General features: G+C 41.1%; 1 protein-coding gene across 2 annotated transcripts in view; it reads right to left on the bottom strand.

Annotated features, from left to right (window-relative positions):
- Positions 1–13392, bottom strand: part of LOC126425164 (esterase FE4-like) — a 346217-nt gene extending 332825 nt beyond the window's left edge. For both annotated transcript variants that reach the window (XM_050088116.1, XM_050088115.1), the window contains exon 1: positions 13229–13392. In XM_050088116.1, the coding sequence (XP_049944073.1) occupies positions 13229–13378 (150 nt within the window). In that variant the 5' untranslated portion in view covers positions 13379–13392. The remainder of the gene's footprint in view (positions 1–13228) is intronic.
- Between the last annotated feature and the right edge of the window lie 7063 nt (positions 13393–20455).

The raw sequence follows: 20455 nt of genomic DNA, 5'->3' as shown, positions 1-20455 counted from the left end.
TCACATATGCAATGGCTTTCCTCGTGGTTACATTAAGCTGTGATCTTGCAACATTAATCGCTTAGGTACGTTACCTAGACAAATATATTCCTGAAATTTGACTATTCTGCATTACTTGTTTGTTTCTCTTCCGTCAGTGTATCTTCCTTGACCTTGCCACAGAAAATATTTTATAACATTAGCCTGCAGCATCCACAATTTTTTCAGTCGTTCTCATGGAATCTCGTAGCCGGTTCTTTTATTGTCAGTGACCTGAACAAAATATTAAGCGTAGAGCACTGTTCACTGCTAAACAGACCGCAGGCGTCAGTCATACTACGAAAGGTGAAGGAGGCTTTCTGACAGTCTCTCTAGCACAATAGTATTCGCCATTGTAAACACATTAATTGTTACTTTCAGTACGAAAGGTCTCCAATAAGTAATGCAACATATTTTTTTCTGAAAGCAGGTGCCGGCCGGTGTGGCCGAGCGGTTCTAGGCGCTTCAGTCTGGAACCGTGCGACTGCTACGGTCGCAGGTTCGAATCCTGCCTCGGGCATGGATATGTGTGATGTCCTTAGGTTAGGCAGGTTTAAGTAGTTCTAAGTTCTAGGAGACTGATGACCTCAGATGTTAAGTCCCATAGTGCTCAGAGCCATTTGAACCATTTTTTTTTTTTAAAGCAGGTTGGTTTTATTCTTGATTCCAATACACAGTATTATTTCCGAGACTTTTGGCTACAAAACTCTATTTTTCACTTTACTCTCCGTTCACTGCAACGGCTTTATGTGACTTTACTGGCATGCTGTATCAATAACCTCCCCATTATCCACGTACAATTTGAAGTGTACAATTTTTCGGGCCAAAGAGACGGAAGTTGGAAGGCGCAAGATACGGGCTGTAGGGTGGATAAGGAAGAATAGTCCAATTAAGTTTTGTGCTTTCCGTCTGTGCGCCGACTTCTGTGAGGCCTCGAGTTGTCATGGGAAGGTTCGTTTGCATCTTTGTGGCGATGAACATGCTCAAGTCGTTTCTTCAATTTCGTGAGGGTAGCACAATACACTTCAAAGTTGGTCGTTGCAGCATAAGGGAAGAAACCAAACAGAATAACCCGCTCAGAGTTCCAGAACACCGTCGCCATGACTTTACCGGCTCATGGTGCCGTTCTGAATGTTTTTTTTCGTAAAAATGGCGGTATGGAACCACTACATGGATTGCCGTTTTGTTTCCAGTTCGAAATGACAAAATCATGTTTTATTGCCTTGGACGATGTTTGACAAAAAATTGTCACAATCAGCCTCGTAATGAGCAAGCAATTCCGCACGGATAGTCAAATGGCTCTGAGCACTATGGGACTCAACTGTTGAGGTCATTAGTCCCCTAGAACTTAGAACTAGTTAAACCTAACTAACCTAAGGACATCACAAACATCCATGCCCGAGGCAGGATTCGAACCTGCGACCGTAGCGGTCTCGCGGTTCCAGACTGCAGCGCCTTTAACCGCACGGCCACTTCGGCCGGCCACGGATAGTCCTTCGTTGCTCATTATGTTGTTGTGGCAGGGAGTGAGGAACCCAGCCGTCACACGCCATTGAATATCCACCCTGGCGGACGAATGTGCCAGGACTACTAACAGAGACGCCCAGTGAAGCAGCGAGCTCTTTGATTGTAATCTGTCGATCACCTCAAATGAGAGTGTCTCTACGTTCCAGAATCGCAGGAGTCACAGCTGTTTGCGCCTGGCCAGCACGCGGGAGATCGGACAGGTTTCTGCCACCTTGTTGTTATGATAACAGACGCCTTGCCCAACGACTCACCGTGCTTTTGTTCACTGCGAGGTCTCCATAGCCATTCTGAGAGTACCTATGAATATCTGAAATGCTCTGGTTTTCCGCCAAAAGAAACTCAATGACATCTCTGTGTTTGGACTGCACCTCCATCACAGACGCCATTTTGAAGGCTAGAGATAGCTTTGCTAGCTATCAGAACTTCATGATACTGTAGTGACTGATGCGGTTATATTGTTGAGCCGTGTAGGCTCGCGTTCGTGCCGTTTGTTCTTTGACATTTTGTCACATTGAGTGACGTCTTGTTTCTTCCTTACTTACTGGTATAACGAAGTTGCTGGCTTACCTCCTTGAGTGGCAGCAGCAGCGCTTAGCGATGCTAGTACTGTCGTACTATCTTTGGTGTGCCCACTAGTATTTATGGGTAGTGGTGGTGTGTGTGGTAGTTAGTCGGTTGGGACGGAGCAGCGAGGAAGTCTCCATGGCACGATGCCAGGCCGGGACCACTGGCGGCGTGCACGCACTGTCGGATCGTGAGGCGCTAGCTGCGAGAACGACAAAGTTCGTTGCCCAGCGAACCTGGACGTTGCAGTTGAGTGATCAGTTAACCTGTTATGAAACCTCAACTATTGTAACATCTCTCCGTTTATTTGCGGGTTGTTGCTCCCTGGGCCATTAGGTCTAGCAGCAACGTATAATATGTTGGAGTCGGCGAAATCATGGAGCCGTCTTCCTATATTGTGATTAATTGTTAAATTGACTGTTACTTGCCAGTGAAGTACACCAGAGGTATTTTCTGCCCTGTGGACGTTAACGCCCCAGTTAGCTGCTCTGGTCGTTAGCATAGTTTTCCGGCAGTGTGCCTTTCCTCGTCGTGTTGATGCTGTCCGGCACGGCGTTTAGTCCGACAGCCTTTTAAGTTGTTTGGTTCATATTTTGCTTAGAGTGGTTATTGTTCGCTTGTCTGTTTTTAGACGCCAGTCCGACAGCCTTTTAAGATGTTTGGTTCATATTTTGCTTAGAGTGGTTATTGTTCGCTTGTCTGTTTTTAGACGCCAATTTCTGAAGACATAGTGCTGTTAGTATGCTCGTCCGTGGCCGATATTTTCCATCGTTGTGCCGTGGTCGGACAGAAGGGAATTGGTTAAATTGTTGGTCGGTCCTTCGGCCGTCCCTAGTTTGGGTTGCCATCCCATTATTTAACTTCCGCTCTTGACTGCCTGTCTCACCTCAAGTTTGAGCTACCTTCTCAGGCCGACCCTAGAAACACTTCTGAGCACCAGTTGTTCACTTTGTTTCAGATTATGATTTTCATTTCGGTCGTGTATTAATTCAGTTCTTTTTAAATTTACATAAAGGCCTTCAGCCGTGTTAAATTAAAATTTTGAAGATTTTTTATTTAAAAAAGAGTATTTTTTTTCCTAAAATTTGTTCTGTCTAAAATTGTTTGGAATACAGGCCCTAACCCGTTAGTTGTTCGATGTGTTATGTGTGACCTTCGGCCGAGGATTTACGTGAACCCTTTTTAATAAGGCTTTCAGCCGTGTGTATTCTTTAAAGGAAAATTTTTTATAACAAGGAAGGTGTTAATTTTAAATTGTTTCTCTGACTTGTTTTTCAGGACTTCTGCCGTTGTTTTAAATGTTTATCTCCTTCAGCCGTGCAATAAGTTAATATTTCTTTAATTAGGCTTTCGGCCATTCTGTTGTAAGTTTAAAAAGAAATTTCTTTGTTGGAAAAAATACTTTATTACTGTGTTTTAAGTATAGTTGTTCTTCAGACGTGTAGTGTAGGCCTTCAGCCGCAAATTTTTTTCAATTGCATGTTTTTTTTTTTAAATTACCTTCTATTTTTTACTTGCTTTTGATTTCTAAGCCCGACCTTCAGCTGTTCTTGGTTTGGTGTGGTTTTGGGCTTTCAGCGCAGAAACCATCTCAAGCCTTCAGCCGTATTGTCTAATTGTGATCTTTTAAAGCAATGTGTAAATAGGTGGTTCTTAGAAAAATGAAGTTGTGTGTTTGATTGTGCAACTCACAGTAACTGTTTACGGCCCCATCCACAATCGTAACCTTAGCTTGTGCGCTCTCTGAGTACCTACCAACCCGGTTTCAATTCTACTGTGTTCCACAGCAAATTCGGCATTTTTTCAACCGAGATTGGCCGGAAAAAAAAGAATGTGTTGCACTACTCATTTAACGCCCCCATAAGTCACTTTGTAAGAGTGACTGGGCGATGAGGTGTAAGAGATATAAATACACTGCTGCGCTAGAAACAACAGCAAGGTGATGAAATTCTACTTTTTGTGCGCATACAACATATTTAGCAAGTGTAGCCGCTTTAATTTGTAGCTGATATGAGGGTATACTCAGCCATTGGGGACTCACAATCGATTTCACGTGCCTTGACTTAGGGCATTACTCGCTGGCACTACTATTGGCTGCGCGAAACGACTGAAGCTCGTCGCTGATTTTCTCTGGCAGAGCGAGTACTAAAGCAGGCCCTGAGCAGAGTTGGTGGCGCAGTAAGAGCTAGACAGCGAGTGACAGCGGAATAGAGGACGTCACGGGCTGAGTTCCGGATATGGTGTGCCGGTCGGCCATTAGCTCTTTTTATGTCAAGACTTGGTGTAACTGGTGAAGTCGTAGTTAAGACAAAGAGCTGAGTACAGCGTCCTTCTGTCTGTATCCGCTGATATTCCGTGCTGTGTGGGACTGGGTGCTGGAAGCCACCCTGGATATTTTCAGTATTATTCAATATCTGCCACATCATGCATTTATGGTCAGTATTTCACACATTACGATACGCTCACCTCTATTTCCTGCGCTCGATGGTTTACTGACACATGGAGCGTAATTAACTGTTGCTTCAAATTATTTATATTTATTAAAAAATGGGACTTAACATCTACGGTCATCAGTCCCCTAGAACTTAGAACTACTTAAACCTAACTAACCTAAGGACATCACACACATCCATGCCCGCGGCAGGATTCGAACTTGCGACCGTAGCGGTAACGCGGTTCCAGACTGAAGCGCCTAGAACCGCACGGCCACACCGGCCGGCTATATTTATGATCAGTGAAATACTTGGATGTATGTGTAACTGTTCCTGTGCTGGGGATTTCTGTGTACCACTGTGAGATTCATTGTAATGTATTTGTGCTGGCTGTACGCAGTGTGAAAGACTAAATTGAGTGGTTTACCTTAATGTTAGATTTCCCACTGATATGGCTGTCAGCTTTCTTGTGCAGTAAATGGGAATGTGTTTTGGCAATAACCTGTCGTAAAAATTTCGCAGGTTTAATTGGGATCTTAAGGTTTTTTTAAGGATTTTGCATTTAATCTTTTATTTTATATTTTGTTTGCTTTAACAGAAATTTCCTGTATTTAATAGGGTATATGTGTAGAAACTGTGCTTTAGATTTCCATATATAGATATCAAGGAAGGTAGCATTGCTTGTAAGGTCTAATTATTAGGCACCACCTTGTAGAGGTGAGCTTGTCATTTCCCTTACATAGCTGTTTGGTTTACGCAACGTTCCTTCCAGAGTGGTCTGGCTAAATTACAGTCAGATCTTATTCTGTGGACATTCATTAAGTTTTCGTGTGGATAATTTTCTTCAGCTGAGTGGTTTAATAGACATTACCTTGGCCACTACTGTACATTCATGGTATTTTGGAAATTTCGTAAAAGACACATTTTTGAAATCTGATGGTATATTAAAAGGCCTTATCCTGACCAATTCTCGAGAATGTGGCCATTAATACTTGCTTGTTTGTTTGGCCTGTGTTTCACCTAAGTCTTGTCTGTTACAGTCGTGCTTAGCCTTCTGAGCCTCGCGGCCGGTTTTTCAGCGACTGGTGGCCGCAGGGGCTTGTAGGTGTAGTATATTCGCTTGGTGTTCATTCGCTGCCCTCGAGGTGTGTCCTCAAGTGCCCAAAGGGCGCTGGTTCTCGCTGCCTGCTAATAAATCTTAAGTGAAGTAGTGGTTACATTACTTAATGATCTGATCTGTGGAGCCTTATTTTAAATTTTACTTGAAGTTGTACATTTCCTTTGGAATATACTTGTACTGCCCGTGTTATGAACTTCGGGTAGCAAAGTTTTTTCTTAAGTTGCATATGCACAAAGTTATGTCTTGATTACTATGTTATGCGAATATTTCCAACTCATTTAAATATAATTACTGGTTTGACACTAAACTGGGACTGTAATTGCCTCACGTGTGGACAACCTTCATCTATTTTTCTGTTTTGGTTCAAAAATGGTTCAAATGGCTCTGAGCACTGTGCGACTTAACATGTGAGGTCATCAGTATCCTAGAACTTAGAACTACTTAAACCTAACTAACCTAAGGATATCACATACATCAATGCCTGAGGCAAGATTCGAACCTGCGACCGTAGCGGTCGCGCGGTTCCAGACTGAAGCGCCTAGAACCGCTCGGCCAAAGCGGCAGGCCTACTGATTTGGTACTTGATAAAAGTTTCAGTGGGTTTTATGCTGATTTTAGCAGTGCGTTTGCCCTCTTGTGTGTTATGGGACTGTTTGATTAAAGGACTTAATTAGTTTCCGAAAAATCCTCTGAAGGTCGTAAATGACCTTTTGTTAAATTGTCTTAAACGTATCTCTCCTATTGAGCAGCTTCTGTTTCACAGGGAAAGAAGTTTTTTTTTTAAATTACTGTTTTATATTTATTCTGGCACTGAGTTTTGTGGCTGGTTGAGGTGAAATCATTTGTTAAAGCCGATTATTCATTTCACTCATAATTATCTGAGATTCTTTTATTCATGCTATTTTACGTGGTGGTTAAATAAATCTGGCCATTGAAAGGACAAATTACGCTTGTATTCTGGGTTCTCCCTTCCATGCTTCCCTTGTCCTACACCATGCCGCTGCGACATTTGCGCTAACGTCATTCCACACTGCTTCAACTCCATGGCAGACTTAATGGATCGCAGTGGCTGGCGAGTTGCCACAGCACAGTCTTCCGGAAACCCAAGACGCAGCTGGAGAGAGTGCTGGCTTGTGCTACAGTCAGGGTGGGTCAGGACAGCGCAGCGCAGCGCAGCGCAGCGAAAACGCGGTCTCCTGTTATTTTGTTGGAACGCAGTCACTGAGATCTTGAAGGTAGGAAACAGTCACCGCACTTAACACGTCACAAATGTAACGGCAGTTGTACATATTACCGACTACAAGTAGCAGTCGTTAGAGTGCTGAAATAGTTTCTGCAGGTACAGCTTCAAAGTGCTTAAAGAACGCCACCATTGTCTCATGACATGGTTATTTTCTCACAGACAGCAAATCACGGATTTATATTATATAAGATAAAACAACTGCATCTGAAAAATACATGTATTTGGTGCCAAGGAACCTTTTCTTAAACTTATGCAATTTTAATCCGTTACTTTAAAACGTTCACTTGACCGAAACTGATTGTCTGAGGGTAAATAAACAATATACGAGTACCGTCTGCTGGTGGTCTCATCATGTCGTTCCTTCATACTGTGGTGTGTAAACCAATGACAAGATGCACGATGGCTATTTTTTATTATTTATTATATATTATTTTTCTTCTTCTTCTTCTTCTTCGCGGATGGATCACTCAGGACCACGCGTAATCAACATTTGTTGGCCTTCCTTTTCGCCCAATATTCCTTCATAAACAACGAAAGGGCTAGCTTTCGTTGCGTGGACCACGTCGGTTAGTTTTTCTCTCTTCTCCCTCAAAACCCCGCGTGTTTGTGATTTTTCTGATTTCATTTCTGTCATGTAGATCTGGAGACCCTAATTCTCTTAGGTCTTTTTCCGTCTGTTTGTACCAGTTCGGTCTTGTAATTTTGTCCTTTAAAAATGTATGGATTTTGTACGTTAACCTGTTTGAGTCCATTCTTTCTAAATGCCCCATGAATTGGATTCTCTCATGCGCATTGTGTCTGTTATTTTGGAGATATTTTTTATATATTTCTGCATTAGGTTTTGGATATTGCACACCATCTTTAGTTCTTGGTCCTAGGATTTTCCTCATTATTTTACGTTCTTTCACTTCTAATTCCTCTTTTGAAGGTTTAGTGTCTCAGATGCGTAAAGAACTTCGGGTTTAATTACTGTTGTGTAGTGTCATATTTTGCAGTTCCACGAGAGACTGTTTTTGTTGTAAATGTTTTTTGTTAATTGAAACGCCGTCTCCATTTTCTGGACTCTTGATCTGACAGATATCTATTCATTACAATTTTCTGCAATCCATTCACCTAAATATTTAAATTCTTACCTCGAGAGATGTGGTTATTACCAGTTTTTAGGTCAGAAGGTGCATCTTTGATGTCAGTCATAAATTTTGTTTTTTCAAATGAAATTTGTAATCCTATTTTTGCTGCCTGCTCTTGTAATAATTCTAGCTGTTTCTGTGCATCGGTAATGTCCTGTGCGATCAGTGCTATGTCATTATTTATTATATACGTATTATTTATTATATATTATATATAGTGAAAATCTGATGAATCACTAACGGTTGCCGACAATGACGTAAGCGTTTCTACATTCTTAATGGAAAGTAAACAAATTTACTTGTTTAATAATCTTTGGTTCTATGGATGTTCTGGAAAACTACTGCAGATGCACGTCTGGGAAATGTTTTATTAAATTCAGCAGGCCAACACCAACATCTTTCATTAGCCGTAACTCCGTAACTAAACATTTGCTGACCTATGTTTATATCAACTTTATTCTTTAGTTGTACTTGTAGAATAACATATTGAAATATTTGCATATCCTGATGATAGTATGTAAACGGAATGAGCTATAAATCAAAGACACCAGCAAAGGTAAATCAATGATTTGTTTTATGGCAGGGATAATGTTTTGATAAAAGGTTAAATATCTATATGAAACAAAGTACGAAATAAGATCTTCAGTTTATTAATTCATGTAACTTTACACTTTTGTTTCAGGAAGTGGTAGCTTACGGATGTATGCTTGGATGCCTCGCACCAGCATTGTAAAAATTTGTATTTTAACCGTTCATTAAAAGTATTGTAAAAAAGTTAATAAAGAAAGGAATATTTATTCGCACGGTTTTAAGTTCAAATCCTGTCTGTTCATCATTTCACTCGCCGCCCAGATCCCGCATCAAGAGGTTCGGTGCAGACAAGAGTAATTTACGCGGTATCCGGAGGAGCGTTCCTGCATCGACATTGTCACAATCAAGACTAAGCAATTAATGCGAAGGTAACGACTCAGACTTGATGGGCAGCTATTGAACTTGGTTTACTTACACTAAAAATGTTGTGCTTCGAGTGGAAGATCGACAATTTCGATGGTTGCGGTGATTATTTGGTACCACACACTGCTGGAAGCAGCAGTATACAATGCAAATTATGTTTATCGACCTTGACTGTAATGATATTAAAGGTCTGTTGATATATCAGTTAAATTTCATCCAAGATTGTAGGCAGATTCATAAATTACCTTCAAAATTTTTGCAACTATTCTTTCCAATAAGTTTTTCCGATTATTGAAGCAATTATTAATCCATTTCAATTTCCACATCACTATTCACGCACTCGTCATTTGCTTCTATTAATACTATTATTCACTGAATACGCCACATTTACTCGGAACAAACATTCATTACTATGGTCGCAGTAAAATCCACATGCTGCATTGAAAACTAATTTCCAAGTCATTTCCCGGCCATTGTTTGGTGCCACATGATCGGTCACAGTAGAGTCATATTGGAAGGGGGAATGACGGGACACAATTAGCTGCATGTTTTCGAAAATTCGTTTGCTGAACATCGTGAGGACGTTCCTTTGGTCACACAGAGTACAATTTACAGTACTTCCAGCATGACAGAGCCTCTCCACATTTTACCTAACTCACTCTGATCACTTGATTGGTTGTGATGGAGTAATTAAATGGTCACCAAGATTGCCACATCTTACGCCATTAGATTTTTGTTGATGGGGCTGGATGAATTCTGAGGCGTACAAATGAAAGGCGAATACGCGAGATGAACTGCTTGGTCGCATCGTGGGCGCTGTAGGCACAGAGCATAGAAGGATATCTATGGTCTGTGGCTGCACGCCTCATCAGGAAACGTGCAGAGGCATTCAATCAACGAATCATGTTCTCCTAACAGTAGAGAAATGCACTGAAGTTCACCGTGGGTTACCGAACATTTACTAAGAACTTCTTTAAAGCTGCACTGTGAGGTGTACGATAGTGCTAAACAGTGAACGTGTTAAGCATATGTATTTTTCAATCGATGCTTTGTATAACACACATTGTAGTGTTTACTAACTGCTATAAGTGTAGAGATTTGTAAACGTGGCAATGTACTGAATGATATTGGAAATAAATAACAACGTACATTACATGTCTTCTAACTCGGAAAAAATCGGAATAGGGCATATGTCCTTATAAAGTTTTTTCGTTCAAATGGTCATCTTCTCAAATCTCCGAATACTGACCATTCCCCCTGGGATATCACGTATAGCACACATCTTTTCTAGTGGTACACATGGAACTAATAGTTACCATAATTACATAATATTTTATGTAATGAGAATAATGCTTATTAATTTGAGAGTTAGCACTTCCTGCCACCAACACCATCAAGCAGTACAAAAGAAAAAGAACAAATTTGTTTGAACTGGTGATACGATAAATAAAAGGTATCTGCACTGGTGCACAGCGAAAAAATTGTTGTAGATTACTCCAGAGGCTACTTGGACCAGCTAAGAACGACGTCATATCATTAACAGGTTTTAACAGACATCATGATGTTATAAGAAACTAAGAGATACATCAATGTGATAACCGTTACCTTGTATAGAATATCGGCATCACGTTGCGAAGTCCACAGATGTCTGCTCGAGATATTTGTGATATCGCATATTTGGCAACTTTCTAATCTCCGACTTTTGGACAACAACATTTTCGTTTCCTATATACCAGATTTTCCTTTCTACCGTTAGCTCCACGCTGCATTCTTTGGTTAGCTTGCGTATTTCCGCATCTGTGCTTTTTGCGAAATGAGCCTCTTAAGTTATTACTGGCTTTTTCCATCTTAACGTTACTGCAGATAATTAAAGAGTATTTTGCACCAGATATGTTTTGCTTTTATTTGTAAAGCACCTTCACAGTATTACCGTCTCTTGTTTACATGTTCCGCAAATCACTGCTTTTTCCTTAATTGTTAGCACAGATTGAGGTCGGAAGAAAATTGGTTTCTCATTCAAATTTATAAATTGTCTTTCGAGCTTGGCCTCCACTAGCAATTAACAATGAAGCTAAAAGCAGTTGCTTGCAGAATGTGTAAACAAGTGACAAAAACACCGTCAGTAAATTAACCCACGCAATACTACCTGGGGCGGTGGGGAGTGGGGGCGGGAGAATTTTACGCCCACCTTTTGAAAAAATTTGCAGTAATTTATGTTTTGAAATTCTGAAGAAAAGTATTTAAAAAGAATTACTCCAGTAGAGTGTACATATGTTTTAAACGTTAAACCTTCCAGTTAAAGTTAACTCAAAATTTACATATCAGTACGAGATTACACTTTCCCTAATGAACGTCGTATACAGTATTTCCAGATTCTGTGCCTCACTTACTCATCAGAACCTCTTTAAAAATATGTTTCGAGGAAAAGTCGGCAACAATGAACGAAACTTGCGTTCTTAACATTTTTTGTGTTGGTCTTAAAAGTCTGTAATTGATATTGCTGAAAGGTATTTTCAGGTTTTGGACACCCCTTACACATCAGTATCTCTTCAAAAAGTATGCAGGTAATATAATTCAACAACAATTATGAAATTTTTAAATTTTTTTAGGATAGCCATAAAGTACCTCCCCCCCTTCCCCGCTTGGTAATGCGCATTATGGAAAATGCTTTGCTATTGATAGGGTTGCTGACCGTAGAAGACGCTTCATATTTGAGAGCGAAATACATTTGGCGAAAACACTCTAAATTTATTTGCAGTAAGCTTAAAATGGAAAAAATCTGTACTAATTGATTATAATAGGTGCTGTGGAAGATTGCCATGCAGACAAACGTAATCGCCTCTTTGCGATGACTTTATACTGACCTAAGAGCGGCTAGAGAAATGCGGATGGGGATTTTCATCAAACTTAGATTCCTATTATTTCTCACGGAATGTGCTTTTTTCAGGATATTCAGCATCGTCAGTTGTTCAATGTTCAGATAACGAAGAACTCTCTCATGTGCATTATGTTGTTGTAGTGATTATCATTAATGTCCAACAAGAACTAATCGGTAAGATAACTGCCTTGAAACACACTGCCAATCACAGTTATTGAAATGTCACCTTACCTAACAATGCACACAATTGATATGCAAACAGTCTCAGTTGATTGAACTGGACGAGAGGACCCAGTCCACTCCATGTAAACACAGCCCAAACTATCGTGGAGCCACCACCAGGTTGCACAGTGTCTTGTTGACAATTTGGATCCTTGAGTTCGTGGGGTCTGCCTCACGCTCGATCCCTACGATCGGCTCTTGAAACAGGACTCATCTGATCAATCCATGGTTTTCCAGTCGTGTAGGATCCAACCGATATGCTTAAGAACCCAGAAGAGGTGCTGCAGGCGATGTGGTAGAGGTAGCAAGAGCTCTTGTGTCAGTCGACTGCTGCCAGAGCCCATTAATGCCACATTTCGCTGCACTGTCCTTGCGCATATGTTAGTCATACGCCCTACATCGATTTCTGAGGCTATTTCACGCAGTGTTGCTTGTCTGTTAGCACTGACAACTCTTCGCAGACGACGCTGCTCTCGGTCGTTAAGTGAAGGCCGTCGGCTGTTGAGTTATCTTTGATGAGAGATAACACCTGAAATGTGGTATTCTCGGCACACTTTTGGGACTGTGGACGTCGGAATATTGAATTCCATAACGATTTCCGAAAAGGAATGTCCTGTACATCCTGTTCTAGCTACCATTCCGCGTTCAGTCTGTTTATTCCTGTCGTGGGCCCATAATCACGTCTGAAACCCTTTCAAATGATTCACCTGAGTACAAATTACTGTTCCGCCAATGCACTGCCCTTTTATACCTTGTGCCGGCCGAAGTGGCCGTGCGGTTAAAGGCGCTGCAGTCTGGAACCGCAAGACCGCTACGGTCGCAGGTTCGAATCCTGCCTCGGGCATGGATATTTGTGATGTCCTTAGGTTAGTTAGGTTTAACTAGTTCTAAGTTCTAGGGGACTAATGACCTCAGCAGTTGAGTCCCATAGTGCTCAGAGCCATTTGAACCATTTTTTATACCTTGTATACACGTTACTACCGCCATCACCATATGAGTATATCGCTATTCCATGACCTTTGTCACACTGTAGCGTTTTCTAGGTTTTTGGGCCGAGATCATGATAAATGAAGTACAGATCATTGTACCCATTCCTCGCAAGTCTTTCACTGAACCGTATAACCTTGCTGTAGGACTCACCTTGAAGCGCAGAGGTCCGACCGGTGGCGCCGCGTAGGGGATTCCCTGGAAGGAGTAGTAGGGGAACCCCCACACTGTGCGCCGGCGGCGGCCGAGCAGCTCGCCCTGCGGGATGCGCACCTTCACCATCGCCTGCTCTGCACCCGCCATGCTAGCCGCTACGTTTGCCGCCGCCGCTGAAATGCGCCGTCTTATATTGTGGCTGGTCGGCTCCAGGTGGTTACGTAACAGATGGCGCCATGGAAGGATAAGATTACGACAGCCTCTGCCTCCTCACAGTGACGAGGCAGAAACCGCCGCAGTGAGTCATTCTGTGATGTGTAGCTTCTAATGGGGCAGCTGCGAAACACTGGGACGAGGGTTTCCGCCGAGCAGTGCGGCGGCAGTTAGATCGTTGGTGCTACCTAACCGCTGTATAATCGCTTCTCTACAACAACGCTGCACAGTGCCATTCATTGTGTTCACAGAGAACAAACTCTTTGTTAGACGATTCTGAACGGTTTAAACTACGTCATTATTCCGTAACTTACAGCTTCGTACTGACACTTGACTTTGGATCGGTTGCTGTTGTTATGTGTTCAGTCTGAAGCGAGGTTCGACGCAGCTCTCCGAGGCTAATCTTTCTGTCCAAACCTCTTCATTACTGCAAACTGCATCTATTTGAATGAACATGGGTAATGTAATCTATCCTTCATCTCTCTCTGCAGAATTAACTGACCACACTTGCTTTCATTACCAGACAGACTATACCTTAAAAAATTAACTGCCATAATCCCAGTTTTGAGATTTGTGTTTCTAACGAAAATGTTTTTATTTGTAATTATGTTGGCAGCAATTGTTACTATTCTTTATTGTTATGTATATCTTTTTCAAGCTTATTCATTGATTGTTAATCAGTGGTTGTTAAATTAGTGATCTTTACATGGCTATTTGTGTGAAGAAGCAAGGTTTTTCAGAGTTACGCAAGGTGAACATTTTAGAAACAGCATAGTTATCCTTTTATGTACATAACTTCTAGCAGGTGTGTACTTGAATGTTCTGTAATGTTTTTAGAAGACGTTTATCGTTTGTTTATTTCCAAGGCTTTTTTATTTCCACATGAGGGCTCTCTGAATTTCCATCTCCATTTGGGGCTCATAGCAGATTCTGCTTAAAATCGTATTTTGTTTTTCTTTTCTCGCTAGGCACAATGAATCGTTGAAAAGCACTTTATATAAAGAAAACTGACGAGACTGTAAATGACCCCAATTTCGTGCATTCTTCTGGTGATGAGGTGGAATGTATAAGCCCACTGACATCGTCAAGGTCCTTCCACATTGAGTAGATGAAATGCCTGTCTGTGATGCTCTCGAAGAAAATATATTGGACGAAACTCTTCCAGCCGATGTTCCAGATGTCTTCGAAGTTGGTAGCAATGAATAAAGGGAGGACGAGGAAATGCACACCATCGCAAGAAGAGAATGAAAACTAATGTCACTTCTAATTTAACAGCTGAGGAAACAAGTTATAGTGAAACTTACGCTGACCTAGCAGAAACTGAACAGCCTTAAAAGGAAAGCCTGCAATTGATTGCTTTGAAGAACTTTTTGATGAACAAGTACCGAATTTGACTGCCAGTGAAAGTGTTCAATATGTTACACACAACAATGATCACAACTTTGATCCAATGAGTGCTTAAAAACGTTCTTAGATATATTACTCTTCACTGGATACTAGGCTCTCCCAAAGGTACAGTTACATTGGAATGAAGGTGAGGATTTTGATATACGGTGCTACGATAGTGCATGAGCTGCAGTAGATATCTGGAAATCTAGCGCCATATTCACTTCAATGATAATACACATCTGAACAGAGTCACAGCTAACGACAGGGATAAACTTTTCAAAAGTCTCCCTGTGATAGACGCCCTGAATAAGAAATTCACGAAATTTAAAGTTTTTTATGATTGCCTAGACATTGACGAGTAAATGGTTCGACATTATGGACACCATTATCTAAAACACTTCATTCGCGGGAAACCGGTGAGATTAGGATTCAACCACTGGGCGATCATAAGCTATTCCTGTCACACATTGTCTCACGAATGAAAATATCCCACTGCTCCAATTCAGAGGAATGGTGGCAACGCCATATCGTGCTCAGTCATCCGCTGCTTCTGATCTAAAAATGAGAGGACGTCCATTATACCCGAAGGCATCCACCTCATGTGTTCCATTTGAACTCACAACTTCTCGAACCGTACACGTGATTGAACTCAAAAGATCGAGGGAAGAAAGAAAGTGAGGAATTTACAAAAAAAAAAAAAAAAAAAAAAAAAAAATGCAAGGAAACAGTGCTCCGTGTACAATATGGGACTCCATATCGAATGCTTTGTTGTCTGCCACAGAAAATAAAAGGAAATATAAAAAGGTAGTAGCAAGTGCCACGATCCCCATTTGAGGATTCTCTAAAATATAGCGTTTAATTCAAGAATATTTCAGTTTTTATTTTACATCCCAGTCTCTCAATTAGGCAACCCAAAAACAAATACAGACTGGAAGAAAAAAATTGACAGTTAATGGGTTAAAGGCTGAAAATGTGTTCTAACATTCGATCTCTTCTTACATTTAACTCACCAGCATTCTTCTTTAGCATATTTCAAAAGCTGCTATCCCCTTCTTGTCTAAACTGTTTACAATCCACATTTAACATGTAATCAAGGCTACATTCACGAAAACACCCCTCAGAAAAGTCTTCATAACGCTCAAATTTACGTTCAGTGTTAGAAAACTTTCTACTACTAGTCTGCATTTTATAACCTCTCATCTGTCGCCATCTTCAGTTATTTTACTACCCAAATAGGTAAACTCATCTACCACCTTTAGTGTCTCTTTTTTCTAATCTGATTCGTCTACCTTCCCCTGATTTAATTCACCAACATTACATTAGGCGTGTTTTACTTTTGTTGTTGTTCCTCCTGCAACGTCTTTTCAGGACATGATTCATTGCTCTCCCAATTCCTTTGCCATTGACTACAATGTCAGCCGGCGCTGTGGCCGAGCGGTTCTAGGCGCTTCAGTCCGACCCCGCGCTCTTGCTACGGTCGCAGGTTCGAATCCTGCCTCGTCCATGGACGTGTGTGATGTCCTTAGGTCTGTTAGGTTTAAGTAGTTCTAAGCTCTAGGGGACTGATGACCTCAGATGTTAAGTCCCATTGTGTTTAGAGCCATTTGAGCCACTACAATGTCGTCGGCGAAACTTCTCAGTTTTTGTTCATGTTCAGTGAACTTTAATACCGTTTCAAAGTTTCTCTTTGGTCTCCTTTACTCCTTACCCAATGTACAGATTTAATAACATCAGGGAATGGCTACAGCCAGACAGCAGTTATAAGTGTCATACCCTTTGAGTCTCAGCAGTCTGTTTCTGAACACAGTGAAGATAACTTTTCGCTCACTGTATTTTATCCTTGCTACCTGCAGAATTTTAGAGTGTAGACCAGTGAAAATCAGTAAAAATTTCTCTAAATCTAAAAATGATATGAACGTGTTTTTGCCTTTCTTCAACATATCTTGTAAGGTACGTCGTCCGACTAGTATTGCCTTGCATGTTACTACATTTCTCCAAAACCTAATCTGATCTTCCCCGTCATTCGATACTACCATTTTTTCCATTCTTCTGTAAATAGTTCGTGGCAGTATTTTGCAACCATTACTCATTAAACTGATGGATTGATGGTGATAGTAGTACGGTGTTCCAAATTTAAGTAATCAATTCATATATATTGTATTGAAGAAAAAGTCGTTGCTGGTATATTATGCCCGGTGCATTTTATGCCTCAGAGTGCTGCGTAAGAAATGCTCCCCTCCCCCTTCAAACGTGCGTATCACAACTCCTTTATCGGGATATCTGTTAAACCTGTATGTGCTATGTTCCATAATAGAATGTAATGATTAAATGTCGGTTTAACGAGCTATTGCCATTTTATCTGTTACTGCTTTAATCTGTGCACGTGAGAAACTGTCTTTACGGAGTTTCCCATGTGTTTGCATTAACCACAAGTGTTTACTTAGTCCATGTACGGAGGCATGCTGGGGGTGGAAGCTTACTATCGGTTCGTAGCGCACTGGCTGCCCGGACAAGCCCCGCAGCCAGCCCGCAATTTATAAGAGAAACAAATATTTAATGGGTTAATGCGTCACTGCAGTGATATGAAAGTTCATGACGAGTCGCCAGAAGGGCCAGGTGCGGGTAAGGATTCTTTAATCATTTTTGTAAATAATGTTGACAATTACTAGATACAACACAGCATACGAATCAACACTAATCACACAATAGCTAACTACTGCTGTGGAGCACAGTAGTGTTACGTGGCTGATGTTGTCAGCTTGTAGTATCACCCTTTTTCTCTCAGTTTTTTTCTTCTAGTGCAAATGTTTATGCATAACTGCACAGGTGATCTATAGAGATCAAGGACTAATCATGACTGCGATAGAGAAGCTCTGTGGATAAAATGTGGAACATTACATGTACTACGGATTTCCTTACTTCTGATTTAGAATTGCGGGGAGTAGGATCGCAATGGAACTATAATTAGCGGCATTGTTGTAAGCTGGCATTTTGAATGCTGTATGGAATTGGATTAATTATGCTAACATTCCATCTCATACAATAGGATGATGTATCCTGAAATGTAGTTATGAAGATCATTTGTGGAAAAATATAATTTCATGAATGGAAAAGGTACGTTTGATTCTTTGTTTATTTTAACTTCTCCCTTGTCTGTGGCTCGAAACATTATTTGCTGTGTCGTAACTCATAGGGCACTTTGCATTCTGGGAAATCAGTAGAGCCTGCACCACAGTAGTTTAATTTGAGAGATTAATTTTTGGACTTTTATAGAAATTAATACAAAACCTGGACACTGATTCCCCTGCTGCGGAGTGAATACGTCATAGCACCAAATACGATTTCCCTGCGGCGTGCGGCTAGGCCTCTGACTATTTTAAGAATTTTCAGAGTCGCCGATCGCCGAAATTATGCAGAGCCACTGAAATTTTATTCCAGGTGCTGACTTAGACATCTAGAGGCAGACACATTAAGATTATAAAATATAACTGTCAAATCATTTTGTTTTATAGACTTGAGAATTCCGTAAGGAATTAAATGTATACCTGGGATCGTGGGAGACATTTGTGTTAAAATATTGGGGACTTGACTTCTCTCATCCAGAAGTTTCCATTCATGAAACTAGATGTCATTCAGTCACGGTAATTTAACTTCACTTCCATAGGGAGAGAAGTTAAACGCGGCCGTAAACATTCTGAAGCAGCGTGAAGTTAGGCAACTGTCAGCAATCGGACGGGAACAAAGTAGAAATTTCCGATTGTAGTTTATCTCCAAGCCTCTTATCGTCTAGACGTGTGCACTAACAGTGGACAGCGTCACTGGTAAGTTAGTGTCACTGTGACTTGGCCGAATTATTAAGCAGTCTTTTTCAGGGGCCGTTGGTAGGAGTTTCTCCGCTTTGGGCGGGAATTGAAATGTGACGATTTTAATAACGTCGGTGTCCCCGATGTCCCCCAGCCCCCCTTCGCCAACATCCAACGATAGACGGGGCAGGTCTCCTGTTATACTTCTAAACATTAGGCAGGTTGGTTGGTTGGTTGATCTGGGAGAGGGGGGGGGGGAGGGGGGGACAAAACAGTGAGGTCATCGGTCCCATTGGGTTAGGGTGGGATGGCGAAGAAAGTTGGACGTGCCCTCACAAAGGAGCCATCCTTGGCTCAAATGGTTCAAATGGCTCTGAGCACTATGGGACTTAACATCTATGGTCATCAGTCCCCTAGAACTCAGAACTACTTAAACCTAACTAACCTAAGGACAGCACACAACACCCAGTCATCACGAGGCAGAGAAAATCCCTGACCCCGCCGGGAATCGAATCTGGGAACCCGGGCATGGGAAAGCCATCCCCGCATTTTCCTGAAGCCATTTAGGGAAAACTCGGAAAACCTAAATGAAGATGCCTGCATGTGGGTTTGAACTGTCATCCTCCCGAATGCGAGTCCATTGTGCTAACCACTGCCTTACCTCGCTCGATTTTTAAACATTAGAAATGTGACCCCACGTCCTCATTTTTGGAGACAGTCCTCAAATTTCGTGCATTGCCTTCAGTTTCCCAAAAAGTGTTTGAGGACAGGAAATGTTATCAATTTATTATTTTTTGTCTTCAGTTTTTGAAATTTCTGAATATAATTCAAATACGTAGAACGTGCTGAACATTATAAACTATAAACCAACTGAATAAACCTGTGCAACCAAAGTTGTCATGAATTAATTATTTTATTTAATTGCGAGAAAATACACTAATACCTGTGTGGATCTATTTTGTGGAGCGAATTAATTTTTTCTTGAATTTAGAAATAGTGCCATACTGATGAGAGACATGTTATAGCATCGAAATAGATCTGCATAATCGTGGTGTTAGTCCGTCTCTGTTTTAATTGAAATATTTCTAGAATGAGGACTAAATTTCATCTTTTTCAGGGTGAGCATTCTTCCGATTAAATAAATAAATGACGACATGTTTGCATTCTCTATTGAGGATTCTAAAATATTTTATTAGTCGTCCCGGCGACGGAATGGTCCAAGCGATTGACGTCTGATCATTTGTCAGAGATGGGTCCGGATTCGAATCCTGGCGAGGCATGGATGTTGTGTTTGTCTAAACGCACTGGCTCTTTCCTTTCCGTGGAGTCATTGTTCCCAAATTACGGACGGGCGTGCATAGAGATACTCACGGTGGTCGTTAAACACCGAGTCATAATGAAAAGAGTCCTGTTAACTACATTTTTTTCATCAAACTCTTGCTTCAAAGTAAGTTACTTGACTTGGAATATTCCTTCTTCTGTGTAGCAAATGTTTGGCTTCAGATATTTTTCTTGTACAGAACAACAATGAAATTTCAAAATGCACTTTTCTTTTTATGTGCTACAAACAATGAGTGACAGTTAAAATTTATCAGAAGTAATACTGTGAATTACAGTACTTAATTTTATGCTTATTTCAGATGATTCATCATACGTGTACTGGACGATCATGATGCAGTTCGTAAATTCCTTGTTAACGCACGTGATCCACACCAGCGCTCGACAGAGATCAGTCCAGGTCATGTTTGTTCCTGCTTGGTACTCACAAGGGACGCGGATCAAGCATGGAAACAGGAAGAAAGTGTACTTGTGGTGTCAC

Source organism: Schistocerca serialis, chromosome 10, assembly GCF_023864345.2.
Source record: "Schistocerca serialis cubense isolate TAMUIC-IGC-003099 chromosome 10, iqSchSeri2.2, whole genome shotgun sequence".
Taxonomy (NCBI): domain Eukaryota; kingdom Metazoa; phylum Arthropoda; class Insecta; order Orthoptera; family Acrididae; genus Schistocerca; species Schistocerca serialis.
The sequence above is the reverse complement of the archived record's forward strand: the minus strand, read 5'-3'. Positions and strand labels throughout refer to the sequence as shown.